The sequence below is a fragment of the Leuresthes tenuis genome, unplaced genomic scaffold (assembly GCF_036924035.1).
Source record: "Leuresthes tenuis unplaced genomic scaffold, fLeuTen1.0.hap1 SCAF_8, whole genome shotgun sequence".
Taxonomy (NCBI): Eukaryota; Metazoa; Chordata; class Actinopteri; order Atheriniformes; family Atherinopsidae; genus Leuresthes; species Leuresthes tenuis.
In genome coordinates this window covers 32,839,616-32,853,376 of record NW_027325362.1, presented here as the reverse complement: position 1 = coordinate 32,853,376, position 13,761 = coordinate 32,839,616, and the positions used below count along the sequence as shown (strand labels likewise).

At 41.9% G+C, this 13,761-nt stretch overlaps 1 protein-coding gene across 3 annotated transcripts in view; it reads left to right on the top strand.

Moving 5' to 3' along the window:
* Positions 1 to 2,192: 2,192 nt before the first annotated feature.
* Positions 2,193 to 13,761, top strand: part of LOC140313416 (serine/threonine-protein kinase VRK2-like) — a 28,968-nt gene continuing 17,399 nt past the window's right edge. Inside the window, exons 1-5 of one of the 3 annotated variants that reach the window (XM_072391511.1) lie at positions 2,193 to 4,420; positions 5,398 to 5,485; positions 7,330 to 7,438; positions 7,901 to 7,993; positions 8,125 to 8,257. In XM_072391511.1, coding sequence (XP_072247612.1) covers positions 7,340 to 7,438; positions 7,901 to 7,993; positions 8,125 to 8,257 — 325 coding nt within the window. In that variant the 5' untranslated portion in view covers positions 2,193 to 4,420; positions 5,398 to 5,485; positions 7,330 to 7,339. Of the gene's footprint in view, positions 4,421 to 5,397; positions 5,486 to 7,329; positions 7,439 to 7,900; positions 7,994 to 8,124; positions 8,258 to 13,761 lie in introns of those variants that run through there. The other 2 variants (XM_072391513.1, XM_072391512.1) reach the window with 2 other exon arrangements.

Genomic DNA, 13,761 nt, shown 5'->3' with positions numbered 1-13,761 from the left:
AGAACATTGTGCACTGTTACTATTTGGCTTAACTGGCAGATAGATTTGTAAATTGTCTGCATTACAGTGAAAAGAAAGGTTGTGCCTGGCTATAATTGACCCAAGTGGTAACATGTATAATGAGAAGAGGATGGGGCCAAGAATAGATCCCTGTGGGACTCCACAGGAGAGAGGAGCAATGAAGGAGGATCTGTGTATATGATAAAATCCTGGGACTCGAACCACTAAAGGCACTTAACAAAGAAATTGTGCTTAATCATAGTGAGGTCACGGCCTAAAACGTTGAAACCTTTCCTGATAACTTCCAAAACTGTGATGGCAAAGTGATCAATTTTCTGGTTTAGTGTTTTCCATGTTTTTCCATTTAATTTGTTGTTTGAGATGAACAGACAGGAAAGTTAACATTTCTGATTTTTACATAGAATGTTTTTGTGCATCATGGTTTTGGTAGTGCATTTGAAGTGCAATAGTTCAAAGAGCCAGTTTTAACCTTTGGTTTATCCGATAAAGAAGATTACATGCACAGTAAGATGGTTCCTCAACATGAATTTATAGACATTGTTTATACATATAAGACGTAGACATAGCATGATTTATTTTTTTTTATTTTTTATTTTTTGCTTACTCCCGCCTCCTTTGCCTCAGTCTCAAAGGCCTATTGGTTGGTAAGAAACGTACGGTTAGCTCTGTGGCGTAACCAGAAGTGACAACTTTCCGGAAGTGAAGAGTGTTTGTTTCTGTTGCTCATCAGTCGGGCAACAGTTAATGCAAACGAACAACGTTTCAAGAATACTATCATTATACAATCATACGACAGCTAATCAACGTTTAAAACTAAACAGACGATATACGGCTTCTACTTCCTCCCGAAGTCAATGTCCGTAGCACGTGAGTCATGCCGAAGACTATCATACTAAATTAACAGCCATTCAGCTCTTAGACTATTCTAACTTTTGCTGTCTAAACGTTTGTCTTTCACCCATTCATTTAAAGCCTTAGCTAACGTGTCAGCAAATCTCGGTGGCCTCAGCGATCTTCTTTCTGTTACAATACTTTCAACCGATCTAAATCCTTCCTTCCTTTGTTCGTGTGTTTGACTTACAAACTTATAGGCAACAAATCTGTGATATTTTAAGCAGCTTTGATCATACTTACTTACTTCCGATGAGCTAGTTTACAAAGCTAGAAACTTGAGCTAATATTCTAAAAATAATAACTTTCCAGTGGATTTTTTTTAACTGAAACTGGTACAACGCATTTATATATAATTTGGTATTTTAGTTTTGGTATTTTGGTAGAACTCACTGTAAAAGATTACTGTTCCTTATTCTGTAAATCAATTCTAATCTTGCTTACATTTGGTCTCAGAAGCAAGGTTTGGGTTCACTGGCACATGATCACAGCTGTTTAATATCTGTGGATATCCCAACTGGGCTTTAGTCTACAGAGATATATTACTAATAGCCTATTGTTTGAATTTTTTGTAGTTTTAAGCACACTCAGTTTTAATGGCACCACCAAGAAGAAGTACCCTTCCCAAACCACTCCCAGATGGGTTCATACTAACAGACACTGAGATGAAGAAATGGAGGCTGGGGAAAATCATTGGTCAAGGTGGCTTTGGACTAATTTATCTTGGTAATGATCATACTGTGTCTGATAACATGCTCACAGGCACGCACAGACACACACACACACACACACTGTGAAGATCAATGCTTGGAGGCTGATAAAGGAACTCCCAATTATTCTTTGCAACATTTTGTCAGGGAAGAACCAGTTTGTTTGATCTGTTTTTCTGTTGGTTAGAGAAGCTGTGTGAACAGGTCAGATTGACAGTGCTTATTACTTCAACTCTCTAGCTGTGAAGACCTTTCTTTCCTTATCAACAATAATTCCTAACAAATATGGTGCTTAGTACAGTACTTTGTACATTTCCTTCTGGTCTTGTTTACATTTTTTAAATCTCTAATGGCAGGATTTAATACAGCAATTAAAATTCAACATAATATGTCACAACTTTGTAGCCTGCTTGTTGTCTCAGGTTCATCTTCTATTATCTGTCATTTGTAAGCTTCCCAGGATATAAGTAAACCTGTTGCAGAGGATACAGACTTTCCATAAAAGTGGTGAGTATACTTTTGCTGCGCACAGACAGCATGTCGAACTTCAGGGACACAGTAAATGCTTTTTGAAAGGTTACTGTATAATGTAGGATTTCCTTGCTACACTGCTGCTGGAAGCAAAAAACAGTTTTTACCATGGTTATGAATGCGGTACAGTACAGGTAAATTGCTTGTAACAATGTAATGTTTCAGCTTGATGAAATATCATGTAATTTTGTCACTTAAAGAAAGCTCAGGAAGACATTTCTCATAAGATCTACAAGTTTGTTTCTTCATTTGCTGCACTTCTGCTTTGGGGTAGGTTATTAATGTAAGATTGCTCACATCCATTGCATATTTACTTAAGTTTGACATGTAATACCTTCTTGAACTTGCCATTGACTTGTTGAGTTAGCCTTCAAGATTTGAAAATGGAAAATTATGAGCAAAAAAGGCTATGGTCTTCTGTTTTAGCTTTTGTTGTTGTTTTTTATTAATTAAATTCAGTGCAGTAAATTGACACCTTTTTACATACATCTTTCAGTGCAAGTGATAAGTTTATAGAAAAAAACACTGTAACGTTCATCTCTGCTTATATGCTGATACTCCCCACCATCTAGTTGAGAACTGAAGAAGCCTTTTTGGATAAGAGGGGAAATGTCTTCAAAATTCAAGAAGAAGTCAAGAAGAAGTAGGCTAGTTGCCCCTTTTAAAGCTCTTATGATCACTGAGAATCTTCATCAACATATTGCCTTGCATTTTTGGAAGAACACCCTCAGAATGGTGCGTGAGTATAAAAAGCTGTCAAGAAAGCTTGTAGACTACAGGAACCACCTGCATTTCAATTTGAGATGTAGACAACACAGAGTCCTCCCAATCAGTGTACAGCTTAGCTCTAATATCAGAGGTCACAGAGCAGAACAGATACTGAAGGCTCAGAACCAGTTTCATAACAAAATAATAAAACGGGTCCATTTTACCATTGATGCACTTATTCACAAAATTAATTAGTGGAGAGCTTATGCTTCTTGAAACACAAGAAAAACACCAAGCCACTGCTTCAGATATGTGGAAAACACCTGGGTCAAGATCAAAACTAAAGAAGTGGAGGCTTTCACGGAACCCATCAACTTAGTGGAGAGCAACATCAAGTTCACGAGGAAGGATACAAAAGACCACAAGCTGCCTTTTTTGGACTGTGCTGTGTACACTGAATAGGACGGAAGTCTTAACACTGAGGTTTGCAGGAAACTCACATACAGACCAGTACCTGCTTTTTGACTCACATTATCCACTAGAACACTGGCTGTCTTCAGAACTCTACATTACCGGTCTAAAAGTGTACTTATTAAGACTGAGGGAAAACAAAAGGAACATCAGGACTTCAAGAAACTCTTTAACCAGTGAAACCAGTGCACCTCAAACCTAAGAAAACCCTCAGACAGAGACGGATTCACCCAAAGAAAAAAACAAGCCCAAACAACACTCAAACAAAAACTGAGTGGCATTGTGTTTGCAGTGCAGTGCAGCAAAGAGTCTGCAGACCTCTATATGGGTAAAACCAAACAACAGCTCCACAAGCCCATGGACAGTAATGTACACATTCTTGACAGAGAAGACTGGTGCCTTGAGAGAGGAGTCAAGAAAGTTAACCTGGAAAAAAACATCTTTGAACTGAGAAGGTGGTCTCAGGTATCCCCTTCCCAGCACTTACGGAGCAGCATTGCCTCTCTTAGATAAGTTAGAATTGCCTCCCAGTCAGTTTCACAACCATTCACACCTTGGGTCCTGTGACCAAAACTCAGGCAGGTCGATAGTTCATAGGTGATAATGACTCAAACGACATGCACATTAGTCCTGGGATTCAGTGACACGTGATTGTAAAAATCCTCTCTGTTTATAAGCTGACACACCCACTGATACACCCCACCAAAAAGAAAAAAAGTAGCAAAAAGGCAGTAACAACACGGAAACCATGTACCTGTCCCTTAATTGTATAACTGCAGGGGTCATTGTTGTCACATATTTCATTTCAAAATCTGAGTGTTTTGCTGGCTATTTTATACAGAAGGAAAGGAAGACAAAGAAGAGAAGTTTTAAAAAAAAAGGAGGTCATCATCAGTTATATTTGGTTAAATAAGATATTGTTCATTGTTTGGAAACTATAATCTTTAAAACAATTTTTGTTTGTGTAGCTTTAACTGGTGATGATTTAATATTTTGTACTCTGTGCTTGTGCCTCAAGGAGTAACAGGAGAATGGGCCGCTGTTCTCAGAGTTGAAATTCTACCAGAGGGCAGCCAAACCAGACAATAGTGAGTAGCACAACCTATCTAATGTCCCGGCAGCTCACTGGAGAACAAGTGCATTTGACTGATGAAGTGGGTGCAAACACAGAAGTTTGCTGCCTGCTACACAGTAATAAGCCAAAGTTAACACCCACCTCAGTTGCAGTTGAGGCCTCATCTCTATGCTTGTGAGCTCTATAAAGTCTTCGTTTAGAGAAGAGCAAGGAAGAGAAAGTCACTTGCATGTATTGATGCCTTTGCCTCCACTAAGCCCCTGACCACCTGCCAACCTGGTTCAGAGCCAGTCAGGCCAGCTGCCATCAAGTCCTGGCCCACAGCTTTGTCTGGGGCATATGTGTTTGTGTGTGTTTACAGCTGTCTGTACTCTCAATACATCCACTCATCCATCCATTTTCTATACCCGCTTTAATCCAATTCATGGTCACAGGGTGGAGGGGGAAGCTGTCATTGAGCGAGAGGCGGGGTACACCCTGGACGGATCGGCAGTCCATCACAGGGCACTCTCAATACATTCAAAATTATTTTCTTATTTTCTTACTGATTCTCATACAAGCCAGGACAAACCTGTTCTTTGGACAACCAATTTAATTTTAGTGTATTGGTAAGATTGCTGCCTTTCATGTGGGTGACCAGAGTTCGAATTCTGACCTCACCCCCTGCATGAAAGGTACTACCTCCAGTAGGGGTCCTTAGACAAGACCCCCTTACGCTACCTGCCTACCTGGGATATGAGTGTAAGTCATGTTACATAAAAGAGTAAGAGACTACACTATCTTAAAATTGTCATATTGTTTGGAGAATTCTCATGGACAAAAAAAAAAAAAGTCCAGTCATTTTCTTCACACTTGCTGTCGATACAACTAAGTGATCCAGGGCTCCATGTTTTCTGCTTTTGGTCTGGTTAACCATTGTGGTTTTGAATTTTCATTTACGTCATGAGGAGTATTATAAAGATAATTATTCATCTTTTAATCTTGTTTCAGTAAAAAAATGGAAGAGGGGCAAAAACATAGACTTCCTGGGCATTCCGGCATATTTTGGATCTGGACTCGCTGAATATAGTGGCCTCAGGTACTGCTTTATTCAAAACATGTGATAATAGATAATTAGAAAACATGTATTTTCTTTTTTAAAATGTAAAACTGCTGTAAGAACTGTTAGTCATCTTTTGGATTAAGATATCATCATACAACATTAGAAAACCATAAGCTATACCATAGAAGCAGAACCTTTGTCCAGAACAAACTGAGCCACAACCAATAGTAAAACAACAACCAAATAGTAAAGATCTACAAAAAGCAGGGAATAGAAAACTTAGATTTTAATTTTACTTTGTGCATTGGAAAGAATGTTGACACACTGGTATTGCTTTATGTACCAAATTGCCTTTTCCTGCTGTGTTCATCATCAAAATATTGCATTGCATTTTTATCCTTTAAAGTGCATTACCATACAGTAGAGGTGAGGTATATCTTGCCATGTTGTTTGCTAGAATGGGGGCATCAATTTACAAGTAAAACTTTCCCATTATCTGTGCCTATTAGTATTGTTGCTTGGTTAGCTTTTGTTTTATTGAGCAAAAATGGTTACATCTTTCAAATGGAGGAGATAGAGAAAGAAAATGGGCCTTGTAGTGGACAGATAATTTAAGCAATTGGTTATTTGGAGTAAAAATGGAGATATTAGATACTTTTAGAGACTAATCCTACGGCATATGCATGACAATATAACCCAGAATTTTTAATTCAGAGTCTGTTCCTACCCATGTTAGCTGAGTTCATATATGTGCATATTTCATCCAATATGAAAAAATAAAAATAAAATAAAAAGGATCTTGTGCTCTAACCTCACTTTTACCCTCCTTAAATTTAGGTTTTCAAGTATACAGCTTCCACGGCATTTTTAATCACAAGTGAGAATTCAAACCATATGCAGACAGAATGCAGTTGTAAAGTGTTAACTTTTTTGTTTTCTGTTGATACAGTGGAACTTGAAAGTTGCTGAGATTATTATACAGTTCCATTTTTTTTATGAATGTAGTATAACCAATCAGCAGAAGTCCTAAAAGTAGACAGAACCAAAGTAAGTAAGTGGCATAAAAATATTGTAATTGGATATTCATTTATTGAGGAAAATGCCATCTTCAACTTGGCTGACAGCTTGACATGTTACCCTGTGTCAGTTTTGCTGGTTGTCAGCTCCAGAGTAGTAATGCTCTTGGATTTCCTCCATTTATACACTACACAATCTCTGACTTGGAATTGGTGGAGTCCAATTAAGTATAGCAGCAAAATGTTGGTGGGGAAAACCATGATTTAGGATATTTTAGACGAGCACATTTAAAAGCATCTGGATGCTTATTCAGACATTACATGCTCAGTTGCCATCAGATTAATGTAAAGCAGTCGATGTCTGAAATGGAACCTTGAAAATAATTATCAATATAAATTCACCTCCAATTCAATGCTGATCCTTGAGGTATAGTTTTACCACTAAGACATAAAATAGAACAAGAGCCATCAGAGACGTCACCAGGGCCTTATAGAGAAAAAAAATGAGAGAAAAAAGTTGGACCATGTCCCATCATGGGTAAAATTGTTATACAAACCCCTCCATAACTTTTAGAGTAATCCTCATAATAAACAGACCTGCGAAATGTCCTTGATCAATTAGACACATTTCCTCAGAAATAAATTTGTACAGAGTTTGTCCTGATTGTCTTGTTGGATCCTGTTTATCTACTGCTAGGATTTGTGCAGATTAGTCAACTTCACTGTTGTGTTGATTTATTTGTTTTCATTATTTTATTTATATTTATATATAAGTTGCAAAAAAAAAAATTAATTAGGATAGGTGTAAAATGTCTGATTCCAATGAGGAAGAAAAGTTTTTAACTTAGTTCCTCTCCCACTCAGGTATCGCTTCATGGCCATGGATCGACTGGGCAGTGACCTACAGAGAGTCTGTGAGCGCAACAAAGGCAGATTGAAGAAAAGTACTGTGCTCCAGCTTGGCCAGAGGCTGGTGAGAACTCATACTCATCATCATCATCATAGAGCTCTGTTTTTTTTTTTAATTTTAGTGTAAATAAACTTTATGGAGCTGTATCACCAACTTCTTCTATATAGGTTAATTGTTTCTTCTTTTTGCTGTACTTTTTTTCCTTATTTATGATGGTGCTAAAGGGAGAGCTGCTAAACTGATTTTCATTGTTCCTGCAACAGTGATAATATAAGTCTATTGTATTCTATTCTCAACTGAAATTTTCATAGTAAAGAGCCTGCTCGACAGATAATTAGTGTTTTTTACCACAGGAAGAACACAGCATGACTTTTAGGATATGAATTTACATCTTATTTTCTTTTTGAGTGTTTTTGCAATGATTTTTATTAAATTTGATTGGATAATAGTTGACATTTGTTATAATTTGGCACTATATAAATTAAACTGAATTCAACTTAAACGTGAATTTGCATCCTGTGCCAGGTAGATGTACTGGAATATATTCATGAAAATGAGTATGTCCATGCAGACATCAAAGCTGCCAACCTCATGCAGGGTTACAGAGACCCTGAACAGGTTAGTCCACCCTGAAGTATCTTGATTTATTTATTTTATCTTAATTAATTTATTTATTTTTTGCTGTTATTATGTTAGAATTTTCCAAAACATTTTATTCCAAGGTTTTTGCATTTTGTTGACTGTTCTAGGTCTACCTTGCAGACTATGGGCTGTCTTATAGATACTGTCCTGATGGAGTCCATAAAGAATACAAGGAAAATCCTAGGAAGGGCCACAATGGAACCATAGAGTACACCAGCCTTGATGCCCACAAAGGACTTGGTAAGTTGCCCATTTTATTGGTGACAACACCTAACACCTTGAAAAGAAATTGTTTGCACCCCAATATGAGGGGAATACATTAATGGTCAGTTGAGTTGAATGTTACTTTTGGCACTCTACCTTATCAACCAAAGTTGTTTGTTGCAGCAGTCGCTGAATGGGCTCAAGAACACTTCTGAAAGCTGTTGTGTGCATAGAATTTTAATCTAAATCTAAGTGCAGGTTAAAATTTTACCTTGAAAAGGAAAAATTGTGAAAAAAGAAAACTCTAGCTATTGAGGGGAAGTGGAACAATTGTCACTGAGATGTGAGAAGACCTTTTTTTTTTTTTTAAATCATCAATGCTGTTCCATCTGGATTAACAAGGTACAGGGAACGTTGAGTTTGATCTCAGCCCATACTCATTTGTAATGGAAGTGCACTAGTTTACATGGTATAGGTCACCTTGACATCTGTGAGGACACCATTAAAGCTCAATGATATATACAGATTTTGGTGTAACATTTACTGCAGTACTGACATATTTTCTTTATATTTCTTTCTGAAAGAGATTCCTTTCTGGTGTGGCTACCAGGAGTGCCATCCTCAACCCACTTGGAAGCTCTAATAATTATCTCCATTGTAAATGCTAATTGAGAAATTTTATATATTACAGCACATGGCTCTATGTTAACACCCGCCAAATGCGGGTGAAAATTAATTTTGGCGTGTATTTAAAAAAAAACAACAACTGTCCCATGTAAGCTTACACCCATCTGGAACAATCCTGACATACTGCAAAACAAAAAAATGCTAAACTTTACTCTGTGGAAGAACAAAGGAATCAAACATCTGGAACATATAATCCAAAATGGAAATTTTATTTCATTTGATGAGCTCATATCACAACATGAGATAGGCAGCAATAAATTCCTAGAATATCAACAACTTAAGTCTATAATAACAAAGAAATATATCCCCCACCAACCAGACTTACAACTCCCGACTAGGGTAGCAGAATTTCTAAGCATCTGCACCCCAAAACTACTATCAAAAATATATAAATTATTGTCTAAAATAGATGACACAATGTCTCTACCGTCCTCAAAATGGGAGGCAGATTTATCCATCAGTTCTAGTCATAGCTTCTGGCCACAAATATGTTTGAACACCTTTAGAATGACTCAGAATTCTAATTTACAGCTCATACAATACAAAATCCTTCATAGAACACACTATACAGGACAAAGGATGTTCAGGATGGGTCTAACACACTCAAACATCTGCTCACATTGCACAGATAACACACCTGATGATTATGCACACGCTTTGTGGTTCTGTGCGCCTGTCCAGAAGTTCTGGCTTGAAGTCTGTGCGGACCTATCAACATGGCTAAAGTGTAGCATTCCTGCATGCCCCACACTGTGAATACTGGGTGACTTAGACAACATCAACATGGAAATTAACTCAGCACACATGGTTCTCACAGTGTTATGTATCGCAAAGAAAACTATTCTCATGAACTGGAAAGCGAAGAACAATCTGTGTATTAACCAGTTTAGAAATTTTCTTTTAGATTATATTAGCATGGAAACAATGTCTGCCTCCTCAAAACATCAATTGGCTGAATTTAATTCTCTCTGGTTCCCGCTGATTAGCTTTATCACTTAGTGGTGGTGGTGGGTTGCTGTCCCGTCGCTCTGGGCGGTTGGGTGTGTGCTGGGGGGGGCTGTGTGGCTTCGGGCGTCTGGTGGTCTCTCGGGTCGTGGGGACCGGGTTGGTCATTGCTGGGGGGGACTGTGTGTCGGGCTTGGAGGGCAGTTTTGGGGGCTTGCGGGTGGGACTGTCTTGCGGTGTGGGGCGGGGTCCCTTAGAGGCCTTGGGGTGGTGGCTGCTGGCTCTATGCCGGGTGGCTGGGCCGCTCCGGCATGGGTGGTGGTGCTGGGCCTGGGCCCTGGTGGCTGGGCGCTGCCTTGCGCCCGGGGGGGGGGCCCTGCCTGTGCCTGGGGGGGCTGGGTTGTCCTGGACGCGCCACAGTATGGGTGGGTTGGTGCAGGTCCTGGTGCCGGGCTTGTTGCTCTGGGACCTCCAAGGTGTCCGCAGATGGTTGTTTTTTTTTTCAGGGTGTTGGGGCGTGCGGTGGGGGGGGGCGGTGCTTTTCCCCTGTTGGGGGGGTGGGTGGGGGGGCCTGGGTGATGGTCTGGGTGATGGTGGGTCTCAGGCCCGGGCTGCTGCGACTGGTGTGACCGGGTGGTTTGTTTGTTTGTCTGTTTGTTTTTTGTTGTTGTTTGTTTGTTGTTTGTAGAGGTCCTCCGGGGTGGGGTGGGGTGGGGCGGGATGGGTACCTTCTGGGGGTACAGTAGCTCCCGCAATATGGTCGCTGCAGGCCCCGAGCCTGGTGGACATCAGCCCCTCCTGCCCTGTGTTGGCTCCCAGGTAGCGGGGATGCCTATTGCAGCCAGTCCCTGGCTGCCTTCTCCGGGGGAGAGTAGCTCCCCCCGGTGTATATCCCCATACCCCTCTCCCTTCTGGCTCCTGTACACAGCACACACTCACACATGAAGGGTTTTGGGGCCGTGTGTGTTCGGTGGGGTGTAGTGGATGGGGCCACGTAGGTGGTCCCCTTTGGTTGCACTCTGCAGTTCCCCGCCCCTGTTTTAATTACACCTTAGACATTACTACTTATCAAACACACACTCACACACACACATTAGGTCTTGGGGGGTGGTTACACTGAGTGGCATCTGGTGGGCGGGGCTCTTTGGGTATGTAGGCTGCCCAGAGGGCCGCGCTCCCAGTCCTACAAGTTTGGCTGCCCCTCAATTTTAATCGCTCACTATTAGAAAATATTGAAGAGCCAGAAGGGTGAGGGGAGGGGTCTTCTTCCCACACCCCTGCTTCCTGGTTGCTGCTCGAGGCGGGAGGGGCCAAGAGGATTAATTAATTGTTCTGCTGGTTCGGGGTCTGTGGTGGCTGGGGGGCTGCTGGCCCCCTGGTGTGCCCGCTGCGCTACACCCCAGCGGAGTTGAGGGAGGGAGGACGTGTGGATGTGTGGGACGTGAAAGTGTGTGTGGTAATGATTGGGCCTGGATCTGGGACTTGCTGTCGCCTGGCCTGGCCTGGCCTGCCTGTGCTTCTCCCGATGGGGGGGCGGCATTGCCTCTCTCCGCTGCTCGCGACTTCACCCACCTGTGGGCACGTCTTGGCTCCCAGGGCACTTGGCCAGGGGCGCTGGGGCAGGCGCTGACCCACTGCGTGGCTGTCTGGGGCACTTGGCCCTCCTGGGTATTGGGTGGGGCCTCTGCCGGGGGGTTTGGGGGCGCTCGGGCTCCCGGGGCCCGGGTCCAGTGCACGGCCCATGTCTGGGCGGCTGGGACCTGGCGGGGTCGGTGGGCTGTTGCCCCTGGCTCTCTGAGGGCCTCTGCCCTATGCTTATGGGGGCTCTATCCGGGGGCTTCCTCTGCAGTCTTCTGGGTGGATGCGTGGTTGTCCCTGCGGTGGGCTTCCTGGGTTCTGTGCTCCGTGGGGTCATGCTGGGGGCCTGGGTCTTGTGGCCCTCTCTGCCTGCTTCTGATTGCTGGGGGGGGGGCTGTGGATTGTGGCCCTGTACATTTATACACTCATAACTAACCACGGTTACCATGTAGATCCTGTGCCATGGGTGTTGCATGTTCTCACACACACACACACACACACACACACACACACACACACACACACACACACACACACACACACACACACACATTCATTAGCCCAGTAGCATGCTCGCTAAGCAGTTGATGTGTTATCATGTCGTCTCAGGTCATCTATCCACAGCTGTGTTGTATGCGATTACCGCTTCTTGTGCTTGTTTTTGTTTGTTTGTGTGTTTGTTTTTTCTCTGCTTGTCTGCTTTCAGGTGCTCCTGGTGGCGCTAAGGCTGGATTCCCCTCAGAGGCCATGGATTGTTGTCTGTTTTGTTTTTTACAGGTGTAGCAGCTGGTTGTCTGGTTTTTGTTTCTATTTTTGTTCTGTTTCCTCTTCTTTCCTCTTCTTCTTTCCTTGTCCCCCGGTCCGGTTCAGTTCTATTACATGTTATATATTGTAAACAAAAATAAATAAATGGGCATCAAGGGGAGCTTTACATTTATAAAACTTCCCTTGGCAAAGCAAATCTGTTTGGCATCAAAGGTATTCAGACTACAATTCTGCTGCCATAATGCTGAACAGGACAAGGGGGAAAAAAAAAAAAAAAAAAAAAAAAAAAAAAAAAAAAAAAAACAACAACTCACTAGCCCGCAATAAATCAGTAACTTCACCATCTATTTTGCGGGACTTTTGGGATATGGCCCTCCAAAGATATGCCTCCCCACACCATTACTGACCCACCACCAAACCGGTCCATGCTGGAGGATGTTGCAGGCAGCAGAACGTTCTCCATGGCGTCTCCAGATAGATAGATAGATATTAGGGGTGTGATGAGATCTCGTGCCATGAGATCTCACGAGATTAAACTCGACAATATTTCTCGTCGCCTTAAAAATCTGTCTCGCGAGATTTGTGAGCTATCGAAACTTCTATTTGTGACCTGTGGGGGCAGTAATGCACCTTTGCTACGTCTAGCCTGCCAGAACTTAAAGAAGGGGAAGGAAAAAAGGAAGAGGAGGAGAAGGAGGGGAAGTAGCAAGCAACCAGAATGACATTGGAAAATACAGATATTACCATTGAAGATGCCCCCACCACTTTCAAATCGTTTGTTTGGCAGCATTTTGGGTACCCGGCTGAAATGATAAACGATAGTAGAGTGACTGATAAGACAAGGACAATATGTAAGCATTGTATGAAAATAATGCCGTACACTGCGCTGCAATTTAGTTTCAATTTGTGGAAGTAGATGTTTATTAAAAGCTCATGCTTACATCATGCATGCAAAGAGTTATAATAAAACATTTCAAAATGGATGTGCAACTCTGTTAAACACACACAGCTAAAAAAAATAAAGAGAACACTAAGATAACACTTCCGAGATCTCAATGAATGAAATATTCCAGTTGAAATCGTTACTGATTATATAGTGGAATACATTGAGAACAAAATAACAAAAATGATCAATGTAAATCAAAATGATTATCCCATAGAGGTCTGGATTTGGAATCATACTCAAAATAAAAGTGGGAAATCACATTACAGGCTGATCCAATGACCTCCATACAACGCCTGGGCATGCTCCTGATGAGACGGCGGATGAGGCCAGTCCATAGCATCGATGCCTTCATCATGCAGGAACTGCTGACACACTTCAGCCACATGAGGCCTAGCACTGTCATGCATCAGAAGGACCCCAGGACCCACTGCACCAGCATATGGTCTCACAATGGGTATCTGGATCTCATGCCGCTACCTAATGGCAGTCAGGGCCTTACGGCCCTCCAAAGATATGCCTCCCTACACCATTAATGACCCACCACCAAACCGGTCCATGCTGGAGGATGTTGCAGGCAGCAGAACGTTCTCCACGGCGTCTCCAGACTCTGTCACGTCTG